Raw genomic sequence first — 22,257 nt, 5'->3', positions numbered from 1 at the left:
TTACCAATGCTCAGTAGAGAGGAAGGATCAACCCCTTCCACCTGCTGGCAACACTCTTCCTAACGCAGCCCAGGAAGCTGTTGACTTTCTTTGTCGCAAGGGTGCATTGCTGGCTCATGGTCAGCTTGGTGTCTACTAGGACCCCCAGGGCCTTCTCTGCAGAGCTGCTTTCCAGCCAGTCGACCCCTAGTATATATTGGAGTATGGGGTTATTCCTCCTCAGATGGAGGACTTGGCATTTCCCCATGTTGAAAGAGGTTCCTGCCTGCCCATTTCTCCAGCCTGTCGAGGTTCCTCTGAATTGCAGCACAGCTCTCTGGTGTATCTGCTGGAATATGTAGAATTCTAAGGTGTTTTGGTTAGAGGGAATGATGAGAATATATAATTCTATCTCAGAATGGTATGGTACATAAGCTTTCTCTGAGCTCTATTAAAAATAAAAAAAAGAAATGTCATAGGTGTAGACATGACTTTTTTTCTTCCAATATTGCAGTGTTTTCTTATAAAAAAGCATTTCAGGTAGAGTTTAATGATACATTTTGAACTGAGTCTTTTTTAAACTTAAGTCACAAGTTATTTTGTTTAATTCCTTATTTACGGTTTTACTGTAGTGCCCATAAGTCATGGGTTAGGACTCATTATTCTAAACAATTTACAGACAATGAACAACAAAACCAAAAATATTCTTTATTGCAAACTCAGTTTTTTAGATTCTGTTAGGTGTCTCTGGAATTCTTTTTCAAAGAGCATACACTATTTTTCCTACTGAAAAGGTAAAATACAAAATAGGAAAGGATGACAAACTCTTATTTAAGTAATTTTGACACCCTATTGACCTTTTTCAATAACTGCAAGATGATTAGCATTGTACCAAGCCTTCTTCCAGCAATTCACAAGGCATTTTATTAATTTAAATACAGTTCTTCAGTATAGCACACCATGAAACCTGTTTCTGTTTAGCCTAATCCATTCTGTGCTTCAGGGTTCCTCAAAGGCAGAAACTGCCTTTCTACAGTCCTCTTCCAAATTAGTTCTCTCAGGTTGCTATGTAAAAGTACTTCCCTACCTTGGACTGACAGAATCATAGAATGGTTAGGGTTGGAAGGGACCTTCAAAGGTCATCTAGTCCAACCCCCCTGCAAGAAGCAGGGACATCCCTGACTAGATCAGGTTGCTCAGAGCCTCATCCAACCTGGCCTTGAATGTTTCCAGGGATGGGGCATCCACCACCTCTCTGGACAACCTGTTCCAGTGTTCTACAACCCTCAGTGTAAGAAATTTTTTCCTAATATCTAATCTAAATCTACCTCCCTCTATTATAAAACCATTACCCCTCGTCCTATCGCAACAGGCCCTACTGAACAGCCTCTCCCCATCTTTCCTGTAGGCCCCCTTGAGGTACTGGAAGGCTGCTATAAGGTCTCCCCGGAGCCTCCTCTTCTCCAGGCTGAACAGCCCCAACTCTCTCAGCCTGTCCTCATAGGAAAGGTGCTCCAGCCCTCTTAGATTCATGGCCCTCCTCTGGACCTTCTCCAACTGGTCCATGTCCTTCTTATGTTGGGGGCTCCAGATCTGGACGTAGTACTCCAGGTGGGGTCTCACCAGAGCAGAGTAGAGGGGCAGTATCATCTCCCTCGACCTGCTGGCGACACTCCTCTTGATGCAGCCCAGGATGCGGTTGGCCTTCTGGGCTGCAAGGGCGCATTGCTGGCTCATGTTGAGCTTCTCATCCACCAGCACTCCCAAGTCCTTCTCCTCAGGGCTGCTCTCAATCCATTCCCCACCCAGCCTGTATTTGTGCCTGGGATTGCCATGACCCAGGTGCAGGACCTTGCACTTGGCCTGGTTGAACTTCATGAGGTTTGCACGGGCCCACCTCTCCAGCCTGTCAAGGTCCCTCTGGATGGCATCCCTCCCTTCCAGCGTGTCGATGGCACCACACAGCTTGGTGTCATTGGTGAACTTGCTGAGGGTGCACTCTATCCCACTGTCCATGTCGCCGACAAAGATGTTGAACAGGGCTGGGCCCAACATGGACCCCTGAGGGACACCACTCGTAACTGGTCTCCACTTGGACATCGACCCATTGACCACCACTCTCTGAGTGCGGCTGTCCAGCCAACTCCTTATCCACCGAGTGGTCCGTCCATGAAACCCATGTCTCTCCAGTGTAGAGAGAAGGACGTCATGTGGGACAGTGTCAAATGCCTTGCACAAGTCCAGGTAGATGATGTCTGTTGCTCATCCCTTGTCCACGGGTGCTCTCACACCGTCATAGAAGGCCACCAAATTGATCAGAAACAATCTGCCCTTGGTGAAGCCACATTGGCTGTCACCAACCACCTCCTTGCTCTCCATGTGCCTTAGCATGGTTTCCAGGAGAATCTGCTCCATGACCTTGCCAGGCACAGAGGTGAGGCTGACCGGCCTGTAGTTGCCCGGGTCTTTCTTGTTCCCCTTTTTAAAAAAGGGGGTTATGTTCCCTCTCTTCCAGTCATCAGGGACCTCACCAGACTGCCACGACTTTTCAAATATGATGGCCAGTGGCTTGGCCACTTCATCCGCCAGTTCCCTGAGGACCCGCAGATGGATCTCATCAGGTCCCATGGACTTGTGCACCTTCAGGTTCCTCAGATGTTCCTGAACCTACTCTTTCAGTACAGTGGGTGGTTCTTCATCCTCCCAGTCCCTGCTTGTGCTTTCCACAGCTTGGGTGGTGAGACAAGAGCCCTTATTGTTGAAGACTGAGGCAAAAAAATCATTGAGTACCTCAGCCTTCTCCATGTCCTGGGTAACCAGGACACCAGTTTCCTTCCGCAGGGGGGCCTACATTCTCCTTGGACCTTCTTTTGTCCCCTACATACCTATAGAAGCCTTTCTTGTTGTTTTTGACATCCCTGGCCAGATTCAATTCCATCAGGGCTTTAGCCTTCCTCATCTGAAACCTGGCCACTCGCACAGCCTCTTTGTAGTCCTCCCAGGCTACCTCTCTCCGCTACCACCCTCTGTAGGCTTTCCTCTTCACTTTCAGTTGGTCCAGGAGCTCCTTGCTCATCCACACAGGCCTCCTGTCCTTTTTGCCAGACTTGTTCTTCATCGAGATGCACCTCTGCTGAGCTTGGAGGAGGTGCTCCTTGAATGTGGGACCCTCTTCCCTCCAGGGCTGCCTCCCATGGCACTTTGCCCATCAGGTCCCTGAAGAGGCCAAAGTCTGCCCTCCTGAAGTCCAGGGCAGAGAGCTTGCTGTGTAGTTTCCTCGCTGCCCTGTGGAGCTTGAACTCCACCGTTTCATGGTCGCTGCAGCCAAGGCTGTCCTTGAGTTTCACATCCCCCACCAGCCCCTCCCTGTTGGTGAGAACAAGGTTGAGCATGGCACCCCTCCTTATTGGCTCCTCTATCACCTGCAGGACGAAGTTGTCATCCACGCATTCCAGGAACCTCCTGGACTGCCTTTGCCCTGCCATGTTATCTCTCCAACAGATGTCGGGGTGGTCCCCTATGAGTACCAGGGCTTGTGACCGCGAGGCTGCTCCTATCTGCCTGTAGAGGGCCTCGTCCACTCTGTCCTCCTGGCCAGGGGGCCTGTAACAGACCCCCACTGTAATGGCCCCTGTCCCTCCCCTTCCTCTAATCCTGACCCATAAGCTCTCTGTCAGCTCCTCCTCCATCCCCAGGTGGAGCTCCACACACTCCAGCTGGTTGCTGACATAGAGGGCAACACCCACTCCTCCTCTCCCCTGCCTGTCTTTCCTAAAAAGCCTATACGCCTCCATGCCAACAATCCAGTCGTACGAGTCATCCCACCATGTCTCCGTGATGCCAACAAGGTCGTAGCCCTACTCGTGTGCACGCATCTCCAGCTCTTCCTGTTTATTCCCCATGCTGCGTGCATTGGTATAGAGACACTTCAGCTGGGCCCCTGACAAAGCCGACTTCCTGGCTGGAGCAACAGGAGGTCTTTTGGACCGCAGTTTAAGTTCACTCACACTTACCTGCGATCCTTCCTCAGCTTCTGGACACTCGGTGCTGGCACTAGCACCACGCTGACAGTGGTGGGCTGGACTGTGCTCCCCCTCCCCCAGCAACACTAGTTTAAAGCCCTCCTGACAAGCCTGGCAAGCCTTTGGCCAAGGACACTCTTCCCCTTCTCAGTTTGGTGTACTCCGTCCACCCCTAGTAGACCAGGCTTCTCAAAGCACGCCCCGTGGTCTAGATACCCAAAGCCCTGGCTGTAGCACCACTCCTTGAGCCATGAGTTGACTTGCCAGATACCTCTGGCCCTTTCAGGCAGGCCCCTCCCCTTTGACCAGGAGGATTGATGAGAAGACCACCTGCACCCCAGAGTCCTTGACTGTTGTACTCAGGGCCCTGAAATCCCTTTTGATATTTCTCAGGCTGCTGCTGGCTGTGTCACTGGCACCAACATGAAACACCAGTAACAGATAGTAGTCCATGGGCCATATGAGGCTCGTTATTCTCTTGGTGACATCCCTGATATGAGCCCCCGGGAGACAGCACACCTCCCGAGAGAGCGCATCAGGTCAACTGATGGGTGCTTCTGTACTTCTCAGGAGGGAGTCACCCACTACTACCACGCGTCTCTTTTTCTTGGTAGCACTGGTTATCATGCGAGCTGGTTGGGCTACCTTGCACAGCTCCAGTGCCTCCCCCGAGGTGCTAGGTCTTACTTCTTCAGTCTGCAGAGCAGCAAAGCAGTTCTGCGGGGGCACCTTGGGGGTCAAGGGAAGCTTCTTCTTCCTCCTGCTGCCCCTTGCCCTTGCAACTTTCCATTCAGTGGCATCTTCTGCCTGCTTACTTACCTTGTGTGTCAGTGGGGGGGGGGGGTTGGTTGGTTGACTGGGTGCAGTGGTTCCGGTGCAGACTGTGCCTGGAACCAAGTATCCAGCTCCCTCTCAGCCTCCCTGATGTCACACAGCCTCCTGACTGCCTCCTGCAGCTCAGCCACCTGCTGCAGGAGCTCCTCCACCTGGGCACACCTTCTGCAGGCAGGGCTGCCACCTGTCCCTGCCCCAGGAGTAGAGTCCAGGCACTGCCTGCAGCCCAAGGTCTGCACCACAGCCTCTCCCTTCAGCTGTTCCATCTGCACAGAGGCATCGACCACTGTGGGGGTAGCCGGTGCAGGCCTCCCGGCCAGAGCTACAGCCTTTGCTTTCAGATGAGTGTTTGCCATGTTGCCCTGAGAGTTGGGAACAGCAAATGCCCTGGGTCAGCACGTGACGTGATGTGACGTGACGTGACGTGACGTGACGTGACGTCGCAAACTGCCACACCACACCCTGCTTGCCCACTCCTGGTCACTGGCCCTCCCTAGGGCCTGCTTTATACGTGGAGAGGGGCCGGACCGCCGGTGCCCCCTGGCTCTGCCCACATCTTGGCAGCCGCTCTCGCATGAGCTGCGGGCTCCTGGCACCTCCCTCCGCTGCCCCCCCACCGAGCTTCCATGCTGTGCCGCGCCGCTGCGGATCATGCAGACTCCGAAGCTGTTGCCTCAGCGACTGAGTGATCTTCAGACATTTATGATTGCTGATACATTAAGGAACACATCCCCCATCTGTTACTTGTTCAAGACGGTGAAATATAGGCTACTATTACTCTGCTTGAATGTTACACCTGTTTCAATTATGTGCAGTTTTTCAGGAAAATCTTTATTTTTTCATTTACTCTTGATTTAGTAGAACTAAGGAAAAAGAAAAGAAGGGCATATGTTGCCATACAGCCCAGTATAGCATTTACCACAGTTGTAGATTACAAGTCATCAAGGTAACCTGTAAATGACTCATGACTTTTGTTGACTGGCATAAATAATTGTTTCTCCTATAAGCAAAAGATACATTCTCAAGAAATGAATCACTTTGGGGTTTTAGTCCTCTCAAGGCAAGAGAGATGATTGGGGAGACCTTATAGCTGTCTTCCAGTACCTAAAGGGGGCCTACAGGAAAGACGGAGAAACTCTTCAGTAGGGCCTGTTGTGACAGGACTAGGGGTAATGGTTATAAAATAGAGGGAGGTAGATTTAGACTAGATGTAAAGAAGAATTTTTTTACAATGAGGGTGGTGGAACACCGGAACAGGTTGCTCAGAGAGGTGGTGGATGCCCCATCCCTGGAAACATTCAAGGCCAGGCTGGATGAGGCTCTGAGCAACCTGATCTAGTCGGGGATGTCCCTGCTCCTTGCAGGGGGGTTGGACTAGATGACGTTTGAAGGTCCCTTCCAACCCTAACCATTCTATGATTCTATGATGGCTTTTTGTACTGACTTCCATTCAGCCCCCAGACTGCTTTGATCTGATCTCATGCCATTGCTGTCAATTATGCAGTCTATGTGAGTTATACCATCCAGACCTAATACCTAATATCACTGTGCTTGATGATTTATTTACTGACAGGCCAAGCACTACAATGTTTCTTATAGGTTTGGGAAATCCTGTTACAAAATGGAAAATATATTTTCCCATGTGAGAGAGATTCTTTAAATGGGCATCTTAAAATCAGCTAGTCCACACAGACCATTGATAGGAAACAACCTTGCCTACTGCATCTCAACCATATTGCTCTCTTCTGTGGATTTAAGATGAGAAGAGGAATTTTTTTTTTTAAATAGACTGCATTTATGTATGTCTCCCTCATAAATCTTTCTGGTTGGTTAGAAAGCTAGTTTTAAAAAGTACAGAGATAATATCAAAAGCAATATAAAAATTTGAACTTTTTACCAAGCTTGCTCCAACATTGACTGTAACCACTGTTGTAAGATTCCAAAAAGTTGGTGCATATATGGAGAGAATATGGGAGCAGATCCATTTGCTGGCCCACTTAGCCACTGAGGAACATCAGTGCTTTCAAAAATTAGAAGATAATAGGTAGAAAACTGACACTATGGACCCTAGAGATTAAAAAAAAAAACTTATTTTTAATAGCAATTATATGGAAAAGAGTATTGCCAGAAAGACCAATATAAAACTATAATGTTCTTCAAGCTCAGAATTAGCTTTTAACACTGTCAATAATTTTCCTAGGGGAATGGTGAATTATAGAATCATAGAATCTTTAAGGTTGGAAAACACCTCCAAGATCATCAAGTCCAACCATCAACCTAACACCACCATGCCTACTAAACCATGTCCTGAAGTGCCACATCTACACGTTCTTTGAACACCTCCAGGGATGGTGACTCCACCACTTCCTTCAGCATCCTCTTTCAGTGCCTGACCACTCTTTCAGTAAAGAGGTGTTTCCTAATATCCAACCTAAGCCTCGCCTGCAACAACTTGAGGCCATTTCCTCTTGTCCTATCACAAGTTACATGGGAGAAGAGACCAACACCCACCTCCCTACAACCCCCTTTCAGGTAGTTGTAGAGAGCAATGAGGTCTCCCCTCAGCCTCCTCTTCTCTAGACTAAACAATCCCAGTTCCCTCAGCCGCTCCTCATAGGACTTGTGCTCCAGACCCCTCACCAGCTTTGTTGCCCTTCTCTGGATGCGCTCCAGCAACTCAACGTCCTTCTTGAACTGAGAGACCCAAAACTGAACACAGTATTTGCCTCACCAGTGCCAAGTACAGGGGCACAATCACTTCCCTACTCCTGCTGGCACACTGTTCCTGATGCAAGCCAGAATGCTGTTTGCCTTCTTGGCCACCTGGGCACACTGCTGGCTCATGTTCAGCTGGCTGTCAACCAACACCCCCAGGTCCCTTTCTGCCGGGCAGCTTTCCAGCCACTCTTCCCCAAGCCTGTAGCGTTGCATGGGGTTGTTGTGACTCAAGTGCAGGACCTGGCACTTGGCCTTGTTGAACCTCATACAATTGACCTCGGCCCATCGATCCAGCATGTCCGGATCCCTCTGCAGAGCCTTCTTACCCTCAAGCAGATTGACACTCCCGCCCAGTTTGGTGTCATCTGCAAACTGACTGAGGGAGCACTCAATCCCCTCAACCAGATCATTGATAAAGATATTAAACAGAACTGACCCCAGCACTGAGCCCTGGGGAACACCACTTGTGACCAGCCGCCAACTGGATTTAACTCAGTTTACCACAGCTCTCTGGGCTCGGCCATCCAGCCAGTTTTTAACCCATCACAGGGTATACCTGTCCAAGCCATGAGGCACCAGCTTCTCTAGGAGAATGCTGTGGGAGATGGTATCAAAGGCTTTGCTAAAGCCCAGATAGATCACATCCACAGCCTTCCCTCATCCACTAGGTGGGTCACCTGGTCATAGAAGGAGATCAGGTTGGTCAAGCAGGACCTGCCCTTCATGAACCCATGCTGGCTGGGCCTGATCCCCTGGTTATCCTGCACATGCCAGGTGAGTGCACTCAAGATGATCTTCCCTGGCACTGAGGTCAGGCTGACAGGCCTGTAGTTCCTCGGATCCTCCTTCTGGCCCTTCTTATAGATGGGTGTCGTAGTTTAGCCCCACTTGGGACGAGACTACGCAGTCTCTCTCTCACTCCCCCCACCCTCCGAGAGAATAGGGAGAGATGATATAAGGAAAATGGCTTGAGATTTGAGATTAGGACAGGAAGAGATTCTTAAAGTTACAGTTACAGGCAAAACAGACTCAACTTGGGGAAAACTATTCATTTATTACTACAAACAGCAGGATAATGAGACAGAGAACAAGATAACCTCCCTCCACCCCTCCCTCTTCCCGGGCTTAACATTATCTCTACCTCCTTCCCCTCCCCGAGTGGCACAGTGGGGAAGAGGGAATGGGGGTTATGGTCAGTTCATCACTTGTCACTTTACACCACTCCTTCCTCCTCAGGGGAAGAACTCCTCACATTCCTCCCCTGCTCCAGCATGGGGTCCCTCCCATGGGCTACAGTCCTTCGTGAAACTGCTCCAGTGTGGGTTGTTTTTCCGCAGGATGCAGTCCCTCCAGAACGGCTGCCCCAGCGTGGGCCCTCCACGGGCCACAGCCTCCTTCAGGCATCCGCCTGCCCCGATATGGGGTCCTCCATGGGCTGCAGGTGGATCTCTGCCCCTCCGTGGACCTCCATGGGCTGCAGGGGGACAACCTGCTCCACCATGGTCGTCACCACAGGCTGCAGGGGAATCTTGGCCAGGAGCAGCATTACTCCTCCCCCTCCTTCTTCACTGACCTTGGCGTCTGCAGCCGTTCCTCTCACCAGAAATTCTTCACAACAGGCAGGCAGATGCCTCTCAGGTTCTCTTCACATCTCATCTCCTCTCCAGTTCTCGCAGCCGGGCTGGGCCAAGTTGGGCCCAGGCGGCCGCCTGGCATGAGGCCAGAGGGTGAGGGCCGCAAGGCCCACAAGGCTCGCGCCTCCCCCTCTCTGCCCCTGCTTCAGCTTCTTCACATCATCTTCTTTTTTTTTTTCCTCCTGTTTTTCCCCTTCTTAAATACGTTATCGCAGAGGCGTTATCAGGGAACATTCTGCTACCAATTGGCTCAGCCTTGGCCAGCAGCGGGTCCGCCCTAGGCCCGGCCGAGTCCACTGAACAAAGGGGAAACAACTTCTAGCACTTTCTTACAGAAGCTGCCGCCATACCCCCCTCCCCCCGCCCCCAAGAAAACCAGGACAATGGGCATCACATTGGGCAAGCCTCCAGTCATCTGGGACCTCCCCGGTTAACCAGGACTGCTAATAGATGATGGAGAGTGGCTTGGCAAGCTCCTCTGCCAGCTCCCTCAATACTGTCAATTGGATCCCATTCGGCTCCATAGACTTCTGCGTGTCCAGGTGGCGTAGCAGGTCGTTAACTGCTTCATCCTGGATTAGGGGGTATTTACGTTTATTCTGCTCTCTGTTCCCATCTTCCAGCTCAGGGAGCTGAATACCCTGGGGATAACTGGTCTGACTATTAAACACTGAGGCAAAGAAGGCATTAAGTACCTCAGCCTTTTCCTCATCCCTGGTGACAATGTTCACCCTCCTGCATCCAATAAAGGATGGAGATTCTCCTTGGCTCTCTTTTTGTTGTTAATGTATTTGTAAAAACATTTCTTGTTATCCTTGACAACAGTGGCCACATTGAGTTCTAGCTGGGCTTTTGCCTTTCTAGTTTTCTCTCTGCATGACCTAATATGATCCTTGTATTCTTCTTGAGTTGCCTGCCCCTTCTTCCAAAAGTGATAAACTCTCCTTTTTTTTCCTGAATCCTAGCAAAAGCTCCCTGTTCAGCCAGGCCATTCGTCTTCCCTGCCGGTTCGTCTTACGGCACATGGGGACAGCCTGCTCCTGCGCCTTTAAGACTTCCTTCGTGAAGTATGTCCAGCCTTCCTGGACCCCTTTGCCTCCCAAGGGACTCTCTCAACCAGTGTCCTGAGCAGGCCAAAGCCTGCCCTCCAGAAGTCCATGGTAGCGGTTTTGCTGACCCCTCTTCTTACCTCTCCAGTAACTGAAAACTCCATCATTTCATGGTTGCTAAGCCCAAGACAGCCTCCGACCACCACATCTCCCACCAGTCCTTCTCTGTTAGTAAACAGCAGGTCGAATGAGGCACCTCCCCTGGTAGGCTCACTCACCAGCTGTGTCAGGAAGTTATCTTCCACACAGTCCAGGAACCTCCCAGACTGTTTCCTGTCTCCTGTGTTGTATTTCCAGCAGACATCCAGTAAGTTGAAGTCCCCCATGAGAACAAGGGCTAGCGATCGTGAGACTTGTGCCAGCTGCTTGTAGAACGCCTCATCTGCCTCTTCATCCTAGAAGATACATAGCCTAGGAATAGCATAAAGGCTTGAAATCTGCATGAAAGGTTATTACATTTTTTTTTAAGAAAAGAAGCATTGTTGTGAAGAGCTGCATGTCAGTAGGGTACAAGTTGCATGAGTCTACCAAAGCAAATTCCAGGGAACCAGAAACAGTGTTCACTGGGGAAATAATGTTTATTTTTAAAAGGCTGAATTAGAATTCTGATGGATACAACTCATTGGCATATTGTTGTGGTTTAGCCCTAGTCACCACACAGTTTCCTGCTCACCCTCCCCCTCCCCAGGGGGATGGGGGAGAGAAATGGGAAGAAAGGAAAACTCGTGGGTTGAGATGAAGACAGTTTACTAGAATAGCAAAGGAGAACTACAATAATAACAGAATAGAAGGATACTAAAATATACAAAAGGAACAATGCACGATTTCTCACCACCAAGCATCCCAATGACCAATACAGCCCATCTTGAGAAGTGATCACGGAAACAAAACCGAGCAGCAAGCAAAGGAATGAAAGGGAGCCAGCAAGGGAGAGAGAGAATGATGCCAGCGAGCGAGATTTTCCCCTCGGTCAACCCTCACTTATATACTGAGCATGACGTTTATGGCATGGAATACTCCCTTTGGCCAGTTTGGGTTAATTATTCTGTCTGTCTTTCTCCCAGCTTCCTGCATCTGCACATGAGCGAGACTTGGAAAGCCAGACAGTGTCCTGCAAGTTTGGGTCAATTATTCTGTCTGGCTCTCTCCCAGCTTCTTGTGCCTGTGCACTAGTGAGACCTGGAAAGCCAGACAGCGTCCTTGGTCTCATTCACAACAACTGGTATCATCAGGGTGTTTATCAACATTCTTCACATATGAAATCCAAAACACACCAGCTACTGAGAGGAAAATTAACTCCATCCCTGCCGAAACCAGGACAGTATCCACCCCTTATTCCATACCATCTACGTCATGCTTATATATACACACACAGATAACATTCCCTCAGTCTATGGACTATCCCTCCAAAGTCTGTTGAGTTCATTTAGTCCATGACTTTGGGCTCCATCTGTCACAGCAGTCTTTCAGGGCAGGAGAGATGGTATGTAGTGTGGGGTTGTTGCATGCTGCATCTGGAGCTCGCAGTTGGTACATCTTACGCAGCTGGTGTATCATGGCCATGGCTTGTGAGTTGAAAATGTTGATCTTGAGGACGTTGTTGGGCACCAGTTCTGTTTCCATCACTGCTGCACGTCGTTTGGTTTCATCGAAGCTCATTCTTCACTGATCAGGGTGATTCTTGCTGCAATACCTTTGATATAACATATAATAACTATGGAAATGATTATATACAGTTCAAATTATTGGCTATTTTCACCTAAAATCAGATCTCCTTGAGGTACACATTGGACTTCCCCATCCTCCTGCATCACCCACCAAGTACACCCAGGTCCTTCAGCAAAAGCAATCCCATGGGTGGGTTTGCCTTTGCCCAGAGGAGGAATAACCCAGACTATCTTCCCCAACATATTCCTTACATGCACCACAGGGACTTCATCCCCTTCTACAGTATGTAAAAGGTCTGATTGGGCAGGGCCAGCTCAATTGGTGGATCCCTGAGTGTTGACTAACCAGGTGGCTTTTGCTAATTGTTTATCCCAATGTTTGAAGGTTCCACCACCCATTGCTCTCAATGTAGTTTTCAGCAGTCCATTGTACCATTCAATTTTCCCGGAGGCTGGTGCGTGATAGGGGATGTGATATACCCACTCAATGCCGTGCTCTTTGGCCCAGCTGTCTGTGAGGTTGTTTCGGAAATGGGTCCCATTGTCTGACTCTATTCTTTCTGGAGTGTCATGTCGCCAGAGAACTTCCTTCTCAAGGCCCAGGGTAGTGTTTCGGGTGGTGGCATGTGGTACAGGATATGTCTCTAGCCACCCAGTGGATTCTTCCACCACTGTAAGTACATGGCACTTGCCTTGGTTGGTTTGTGGGAGTGTGATGTAATCAATTTGCCAGGCCTCTCCATATTTATGTTTCACCCATTGTTATCCATACCAAAGAGGTTTTAACCACTTGGCTATCTTAACTGTAGTGCATGTTTCACGTTCATGGATAACCTGTGCAATAGTGTCCATGGTTACATCCACCCCTCGATCACAAGCCCATTTGTATGTTGCATCTCTGCCCTGATGGCCCGAGGTGTCATGGGCCCACCAAGCAAAAAATAATTCACCCTTATGTTGCCAGCCTAGGTCCACTTGGGAAGCTTTCATCGTAGCAGCCTGATTCACCTGCTGGTTGTTCTGATGTTCTTCAGTGGCTTGACTCTTGGGTATGTGGGCATCTACGTGACGTACTTTTACAACCAGATTCTCTAACCGGGCAGCAATATCTTGCCACAATGTGGCAGCTCAGATGAGCTTGCTTCTGTGCTGCCAGTTCCTCTGCTTCCATTGCTTTAACCACCCCCATAGGGCATTTGTCACTGTCTGTGAGTCAGTGTAGAGATAAAGCACAGGCCGTTTTTCCCTTTCAGCAATATCTAAAGCCAGCTGGATGGCTTTCACCTCTGCAAACTGACTTGATTCACCTTGGCCTTCAGTGGCTTCTGCAACTTGTCTTGTAGGACTCCACACAGCAGCTTTCCACTTTTGATGCTTTCCTACAATACAACAAGATCCATCAGTGAACAGGGCATATCGCCTCTCATTGTCTGGTAGATTATTATATGGTGGGGTCTCTTCAGCACATGTCACCTTTTCCTCTGGTGGCATTTCAAAATCTTTGCCTTCTGGCCAGTCTGTGATTACTTCCAAGATCCCTGGGCAATTGGGGTTTTCTATTCGAGCCCGCTGTGTGATCAGTGCGACCCATTTACTCCACGTAGCATTGGCTGCGTGATGTGTAGAGGGGACCCTCCCTTTGAACATCCAGCCCAGCACTGGCAGGCAGGGTGCCAGGAGCAGCTATGCTTCAGTACCAACTGCCTCTGAAGCAGCTCGACCTACTTCATATGCTGCCAGTATCTCTTTTTCGCTTGGAGTATAGTGGGCCTCAGATCCTCTCTATCCCTGGCTCCAAAATCCTAGGGGTTGACCTCGAGTTTCCCCTGGTGTTTTCTGCCAGAGACTCCAGGCAGGACCATTGTCCCCATCTGTGGTGTAGAGTATGTTTTTAACATCTTGTCCTGTCCAAGGGCTATCGCGTGAATGATCTCCTGTTTAATTTGTTCAAAGGCTTGTCGTTGTTCAGGGCCCCATTTGAAATCATTCCTCTTTTGGGTCACTTCCTAGAGAGGGCTTACAACCATACCATTCCAACATTTGGAATATGCATTCTCCAGAAACCCAAGAAAGCTTGTGTTTCCTTTTTGTTAGTTGGTGGAACCATAGCTGTTATTTTGTTGACCACATCCATTGGAATGTGACAATGTCCATCTTGCCATTTTACTCCTAAAAACTGTGTCTCCTGTGCAGGCTCTTTGACATTACTTTGTTTTATGGCAAAACCGGCTTTCAGAAGGATTTGGATTATTTTCTCCCCTTTCTCAAAAACTTCTGCTGCTGTGTTGCCCCATACGATGATGTCATCAATGTATTGCAGGTGTTCTGGAGCTCCACCCTTTTCCAGTGCAGTCTGGATCAGTCCATGGCAAATGGTGGGGCTGTGTTTCCACCCCTGGGGCAGTTGATTCCAGGTGTACTGGATGCCTCTCCAAGTGAAAGCAAACTGTGGCCTGCATTCTGCTGCCAACGGGATGGAGAAGAACACATTGGCAATATCGATGGTGGCATACCACTTGGCTGCCTTTGACTCCAGTTCATACTGAAGTTCTAGCATGTCCTGCACAGCAGCACTCAGTGGTGGCGCAACTCCATTCAGGTCATGATAGTCCACTGTTACTCTCTACTCTCCACTAGATTTTTTCACTGGCCATATGGGACTGATAAAGGGTTAGCAAATTTGCTGATAATAACAAAATATAAGGATATTAAAATATACAAAATGAAGAATACACAATTTCTCACCAGTCGATGTCCCAATGACTAATATAGCTCATCCTGAGCAGCAATCATGTAAACGAAACCGAATAGCAAGCAAAGGAATGAAAGCAAGCCAGCAAGGTAGAGAGCAAGCGATGCCAGGAGCAAGATGCCCCCCCTGGCCAACACCCACTTATGACGTTTATGGCATGGAATACTCTCTGGCCAGTTTGGGTCAATTATTCTGTCTGTCTTTCTCCCAGCTTCCTGCATCTGCACATGAGCGAGACTTGGAAAGCCGGACAGTGTCCTTGGTCTCATTCACAACAACTCATATCATCAGGGTGTTCATCAACATTCTTCACATATGAAATCCAAAACACACTGGCTACTAAGGGGAAAATTAACTCCATCTCTGACAAAACCAGTGCACGTATGTCAGAGTTTATTTCCGAAGTTTTGCCACATAGTGCAACGTTATATTAGTTGTAGGGCAGGACATACAGGTAAATAAAAAAATTTAAAATCTTGGACCATTTTGTAGTAATTATACGTCTAAATGTATAACTGAACAAAGTAATTACCTTTTATGATTATCTGTACTGCTGATGTAGAATACTTGAGCATCTGTTAGAGAATGTTAGGAGAACTATTAGAGAAATATTTCAGTTATGATTAATTTCTGATTAAAGCTTAAGAGCAACTTTTGAATACTGAGTCAGTCTTTTACCTCTGTTAGCATTTTTATATCAACTGACCGTAATTTCAGAGCTCAAGAATAATAAAAATAAATATTATTTGAATATATTGTTGTATCAGTTTGTCATAAGTAGTGAGCAAATATTTGGGACATCATTCTTTTGGAAGAATACAAAGCCAATTGAACACATAACCGAGCTTGAGAAAAAAAAAAAAGATCTTTTGGAAGAAAAAATATTTTTGTTTGACAAGAGTATCTACTTGTGCTTAGTAGAATACCATATTTTTATATTTTGTCATGAGACAGTAGAGACCCTTCATGATTTGTCCAGTTTTGGGATGGGTGGATGTGATGTTCCAGAAGAAAATATACTTTGTTAGAACATGGAGACATGGGTTCTTATAATAGAGAGCATATATTCTCCATATCTCAAAACCAAACATTTTTCACATTGAACTTGGAGTTCTTGATTTCCATGTGAGTATATCATAGTTGCAGGTATAAAATTTTGTTAAGTAATGAGCAGTAGCATTCTCCTGTACTGTTTAAAAAGGGGAGATGATGGGTTGTATGTGTGTAAACAGGATAAATTACTTTAAAAAGAACAAAACCAGTCCTTTCTGTATGCATTTACCTAATTTAGAATGGAAAGAAGTGTGTGTCCGTGCTGAAATGTGTCTAGTCTGAAATGCAGACTAGATTTGAGAATAGAATCCCTTGGGCTTTTTGCTTGACTAAGTTTTCATCTGTTCTTTTTCTCTCTTAGTGCATGTACATATAAATAAATCTCTTTAAAAGACAAATTTCCTCCCTCCTCCCCATCTTTCTGCTCTCATCAGTCTAACTCTGCCAAGTTGGTTAACTGGTTATCATTTAAAAAGCAGGTATATTATATGTCCTAAAATTGTACCTGAAAGATAAAAGCTTTCTTAAAAATTAGCTTAACTAAATATAAATGTTAATGTGAACATTTTATCCATTTCAGCTAAATAATACTGGATTAGGATAATCTTATTCTGAAATAAGGGCCCATATACACATTTATTAATTCACCTTCTCTCATATCATTCCTATTACTATTTTTCTTAGTTTGTATACACCCTATCATCATTCATTCATAACTTCACATTGGTGAGATGACCAGTCTGAAAAAATTATTCCTGTTAATCACATTCACTGTATATGAACTATTTGTAAACATAGAAAATGAAGCAAATTTTCTTATTTTCTTTGTTTCAAATCAGGCTCATGCACATTTAGTTCGAGAAGTTGATGTAGAGAAGGTATCAACTTTTGAGAACCCCTATGTAGATGCGATAAGAAGTTTATGGAATGACTCTGGAATCCAGGAATGTTATGATAGACGACGAGAATATCAGTTATCAGATTCAACTAAATAGTAAGTATATAGTGGTTACAAACAACTGTATCTTATTTTCTATAATTCTTACTTTTTATCTTTTTATACTATACTATTTATACTATATTTTTCTATACGTACATGTAGAGATTTTGTGTGTGTATGTACAAGTATCTGTGTGTGCATGCATATTCAGCACAAACATACACTTAATAACTGGAATGTAAAGACTACTGTAAGGAAGGTAGTGTATCTAGTTTAGTATTATATGTGTGTTTGTTTCCCAAAACATAAGCCTATAATAACTTGAAATCTTACATTAAGTTTATTACTAGGGAAGTGCAATCAAGGGTAGACCTCCATGCAATTAATAAAAATTATAATGCCCTAGAACATCTATTTTCACAGTTTTTTCCCTTTTTCCCTTTTCTTTCCCTTTTTCCCTTTCTCTTCTGCGGTCCTGGTGATGAGGTAAATAGCACCAAGCAAGTGTTCTTGTCTTTTGTTCAACTGCCTTTCTTTTGTACAAACAAGACCTAATCTTGAAAGAATATGACTGCCAAGAAGGCAAACACATAACTGAAAATAGACTACAATTTGTAAAGAGTGAAAAAAACCCCCACCATTTTAAGTTAAATCCTATTTGTTATAGATCAACAACAATAAAAATGCATATGTGACTAAACTTGGTCTTGAATGATACACATGTACTCTCATGTCGCAGAATTCTGATAAAATAACTGTGGAATTTAACATTGGACCCTGAGGACTGTCTAAATGTTGACTCCAAGAAATTCAGTTGCTCTGAGGAATATACTATATAGCTCTGTTAAAATTTTTCATCTGTTAAAAAAAAAAAAAGGATGACGGTATAGGAGGATGACCTTTCAGTGTTGCCTGCTAGAAAAAGAATTAGCATACTTGGTTATTAAAGCTGTGGCAAAAACTTCCATGGTCTCCACTGGAACTTTTAGATTAGCTATGAAAATTAATCTGATTATATCATTCTGGTCTCCATGTCAGATTGGCATGAAAGGAAGCCTCTCATTGAGGAAAGCACAGAAGAAACTGAAGGGCACCATGAAAGTCTCATTAAAGTAAATGGAACATAGCCATACACATAACAGAAGTCTGGGGTGAGATTTATCTGCACAGTAGTCTGAGGATCCTTATCTAGCACAATCGTTTATACATGATTGAGTCAAGACAAACTTAAAAATATCTTGCTGATGCAATTTAGGCAGCTAGAGAGCTACTAGTGCATGAATTAGGTCTGCTCAGATTTGCTCTGACGCTCTGTTATTACCACACCACATTCTGCTTCTGCTTTATCAGCTCCATATACAGGGTTCCTGTTGTCCTATGCTATCTTCTGTCCTGTAGGGCTGATTACCTTCCCAATCTACCACTTTTATTATTTGTATATGCATATTTTGGTGCTCAGTGGTGCGAAGTGCAGTAGAATCTCTCTTGTATTGCATCGATTCTCAGTGTCCCTAAATATACAATATTGTGTTTTATTTTTCAGTGGTAAGAAAGCTAAAAATCATAGGAAATTACATATAAGTGATAATCTTTAGGGTACTGTCCTTGTTTCGGCAGGGATGGAGTTAATTTTCCTCTCAGTAGCCAGTGTGTTTTGGATTTCGTGTGTGAAGAAGGTTGATAAAAACATTCTGATGATATGAGTTGTTGTGAATGAGACCAAGGACACTGTCCGGCTTTCCAAGTCTCGCTCATGTGCAGATGCAGGAAGCTGGGAGAAAGACAGACAGAATAATTGACCCAAACTGGCCAAAGAGAGTATTCCATGCCATAAATGTCATGCTCAGTATATAAGTGGGGGTTGGCCAGGGCAGGTATCTGCCTTCCTGGCATCCATCCCTCTCTCTCGCTCACTGGCATCGTTCCCTCTAGCTTGCTGGCCCCCTTTTTTGCTCCTTGCTTGCTGCTCGGTTTCATTTCCGCGATCGCTGCTCGGGATTAAAATTAGTAGTATTAAAATAGTATAGATCATTAAGGAGCTATAGAAACAAATTGTTCATACATTTTCTTCCAAATGGTAAATGTACTAGTTGATTGGTTATTTTTAAAGCTCAACATGCATAACCATTTAACAACATGATTTATTGCATATTTGTATATTTTAATTATAGTTAATTTTGTAGAGTTCTGCAAAAATTGTTTTAGAATAAGTAATAAAACATTAGAATTATGAATCAATATATGAGTCTTTATATGAGCCTCCCATATATTTATGTGTGCAAGTAGAGTTTCTTTACATATGTAAGTCCAGGAAAAGCAATTAGCAGAAACTAAACAAACATTGTTTTAAAATTACACTCCACATGTTTAGGGATAAAACATCTAAACACAATTTCCTAGGTTTAAGTCCCTATGTCACAGATCTGCAAAATATAATGCTTGAAATTTACTACTGGGATTCACAAAGCACTTAGAAGGAAGTAAGCATCCAGTGCTCACTGACTTGGTGAGACTTCAGTAATTTCATCTGACTTGATATATAAAACCAAAACAATAGTTTGTTGTCCACCAGATCTCTTGTATATGTTTTGAAGCATAAGTGTCAATCTCAAGCTGCTTCTTCCTTCATCCCTTGCATGAGTCTTTCCTTTAGTCTTCTCAGGTTTTTTCCCCCAGCTTTTTTACAGTAGTATTTTTAATCTATTCCCTGTGTTGCTTTTTTTTTCTCCTCACCATTAGTACACATAGTCTTTCTAAATCTTTCTCTGTATTTTGTTTCTGTTGTTGTTTCTCTCATGGTTTAACCCCAGCCAGAAACTAAATACCATGCAGCCGCTCACTCACTCTCTCACCTCTCAGGTGGGATAGGGGAAAGAATCAGAAAGAAAAACTCATGTTTTGAGATAAAAACAGTTTGCTAGCACAGCAAAGGAAAATACAATAATAATAATGTATGTAAATACTGATAATAATAATAATAAAATATAATGATAATAGAATATACAAAAAGAACGATGCACCATTTCTCACTGCCCGATGACTGATTGCCTTGTTCCTGCTGGGATAGAGTTAATTTTCACAAGAAGCTGGGAGGGGACACAGCCAGGATATCTGCCCCAAACTAGCCAAAGGGATATTTGATACCGTACGACATCATGCTCAGTATATAAAGTGGGAACGGTGCCAGAGACCAGGATCACTGCTTGGGCATCAGGTTCCAGGTGGTGAGCAACTGTGGTGTGAATCATGAGCTTAGCATATTCTATTATTGTTATTGGGTTTTTTTCTTGTTTTTCTGTTCCTTTGCTGTCCTATTAAATTGTTTTTATCCCAACCTACAAGTTTTGCCTTTCTTTTTCCCAGTTCTCCTCCCCATCCCACTTGCAGGGAGGAGTGAGCGAACAGCCGTGTGGTATTTAGTTACTGACTGGGGCTAAAACCATGACAGTCTTTTTGGCACCCAACATGGGGCTCAAAGGGTTGACATAACAACAGATCTGAATAGAGCGAGTTGAAACAAAATTTGTTATATGCACTTATTATATTTGCTAAGTAGTCACTAGTCACAATGTTGCTTTGGTTGGTCACATGGTTGTGTTATGTAAATCCTTATATGTATTATGTATTCCCTGCAGTGCTGTTTATCACCTTGGGGAGAATGATGAGGATTATCATTTTGCTGTACTGTGTGTAATATTGACTTATGATATGATTACATCAATGGCTGTTCTGATTTTGTTTAGTGAGGGGGGGCCTAAGGTGGTAGCTTCTGTAGGAAACTGCTAGAAGTTGCTCCCCTTTGTTCAGTGGACTCGGCCGGTCCTAGGGTGGACCCGCTGCTGGCCAAGGCCAAGCCAATTGGTAGCAGAATGTTCTGTGATAACGCCTCTGCGATAACGTATTTAAGAAGGGGAAAACAGAAAAAAAAAAAAAAAAAGGAGAGAAGATGTGAAGCAGATGAGCAGGGACAGAGAGGGGGAGGCGTGAGCCTTGTGGGCCTTGCAGGCCTCACCCTCTGGCCTCCTGCCGGGCAGCCGACTGGGCCCAACTCGGCCCGGCCTGGCTGCAAGAAGTGGAGAGGAGATGAGAAGTGAATAAGATGTAAAAAGGATCCTGAGAGGTGTCTGCCAGCCTGTTGTGAGGAACGGCTGCAGACGCCAAGGTCAGTGAAGAAGGAGGGGGAGGAGTAATGCTGCTCCTGGCTGAGATTCCCCTGCAGCCCGTGGTGAAGACCATGGTGGAGCAGGTTGTCCCCCTGCAGCCCATGGAGGTCCACGGAGGAGCAGAGATCCACCTGCAGCCCGTGGAGAACCCCATGCCGGAGCAGGTGGAGGCCTAAAGGAGACTGTGGCCCATGGAGGGCCCTCTGGGGCAGCCGTTCTGGAGGGACTGCACCCCATGGAAGAGATGACCAACGCTGGAGTAGTTTCACGAAGGACTGTGGACCATGGGAGGGACCCCACGCTGGAGCAGAGGAGGAATGCAAGGAGTTCTTCCCTCAACAACGAAGCAGCGGTGTGAAACAACGCCTGATGAACTGACCGCGACCCCCATTCCCTCTTCCCCCCTGTGCCGCTCGGAGGGGGGAAGGTAGTAGAGATAATGTTAAGCCTGGGAAGAGGGAGGGATGGAGGGAGGTTATCTTGTTCTCTGTCTCATTCTCCTGCTAGTTTTAGAAATAAATGAATAGTTTTCCCCAAGTTGAGTCTGTTTTGCCCGTGACGGTAATTTTAAGGATTTCTCCCCGTCCCTATCTCAAACCTTGAGCCGTTTTTCTTATATCATCTCCCCCTATTCTCTCAGAGGGTGGGGGGAGTGAAAGAGAGACTGCGTAGTCTGGTCCTGATCTGAGCTGAACTACGACAATGGCCATGACATTAAGTTGGTATCTGTATGCGACATTGCTGTCATGTCTGTACCTCAGGCGCCTTCTCTCAGAACTCATTAATAATCACACTTAATGTATGGGGAAGATAGAAGGGGATAATTTCCCCCACTCTTTCACCTCCTCTTTCTCCTCCAGGCTAGTTAGAACAGTTTTTGAGAACTTTGAACATCCTGGGAACGTTCAAGCCAGCATGCTCTTATTGCTATGTCTCCTGAATGTGTCCCAGGTCTTGTCTAGGCTTACAAAAAAACATTTCAGGAATACCACCTAGAGATCTGCCCTGAGGCTGGGTGGCATGGCATGTGGGAGAAGATGGGCAGGTACCTAGAGAACTTTTCACCTCCAGTGGTTTGGAATTTCACTCCTGAACAACTACAGGACCCTGATGAAGTGACAGAATATTTGAAGGCAAAATGCTGTGGCTATTCCAAAGAGGCACAACTTACCACACTGTGCTGGGCCCTGGCCGCTATCTACCAAATACTGCTCAATATTATGTAGCACCCTCAAGGGGATGAGAGGGAAAAGAGACCTACAGGCACTGTGGCTACTCAAACCTCTGCAACAGACACCACAGCTGAATTAGAGAACCAACCTGTGCCAGTATCAGTTGCCCCTATACAGAAGAAGAAACATACAAAAAAATCAGTTCGCTTAGTGA

At 46.0% G+C, this 22,257-nt stretch overlaps 1 protein-coding gene across 1 annotated transcript in view; it reads left to right on the top strand.

Moving 5' to 3' along the window:
• The window catches only part of LOC147596674 (guanine nucleotide-binding protein G(q) subunit alpha-like), a 205,711-nt gene that overhangs the window by 116,842 nt on the left and 66,612 nt on the right, over positions 1–22,257 (top strand). The window contains exon 3 of the mRNA XM_086769728.1: positions 16,608–16,762. Coding sequence (XP_086625854.1) covers positions 16,608–16,762 — 155 coding nt within the window. The remainder of the gene's footprint in view (positions 1–16,607; positions 16,763–22,257) is intronic.

Source organism: Chlamydotis macqueenii, chromosome W (assembly GCF_036417535.1).
Source record: "Chlamydotis macqueenii isolate bChlMac1 chromosome W, bChlMac1.mat, whole genome shotgun sequence".
Lineage (NCBI taxonomy): Eukaryota > Metazoa > Chordata > Aves > Otidiformes > Otididae > Chlamydotis > Chlamydotis macqueenii.
Note: the sequence above shows the minus strand (reverse complement) of the source record. Positions and strands in the feature narration are given on the sequence as shown.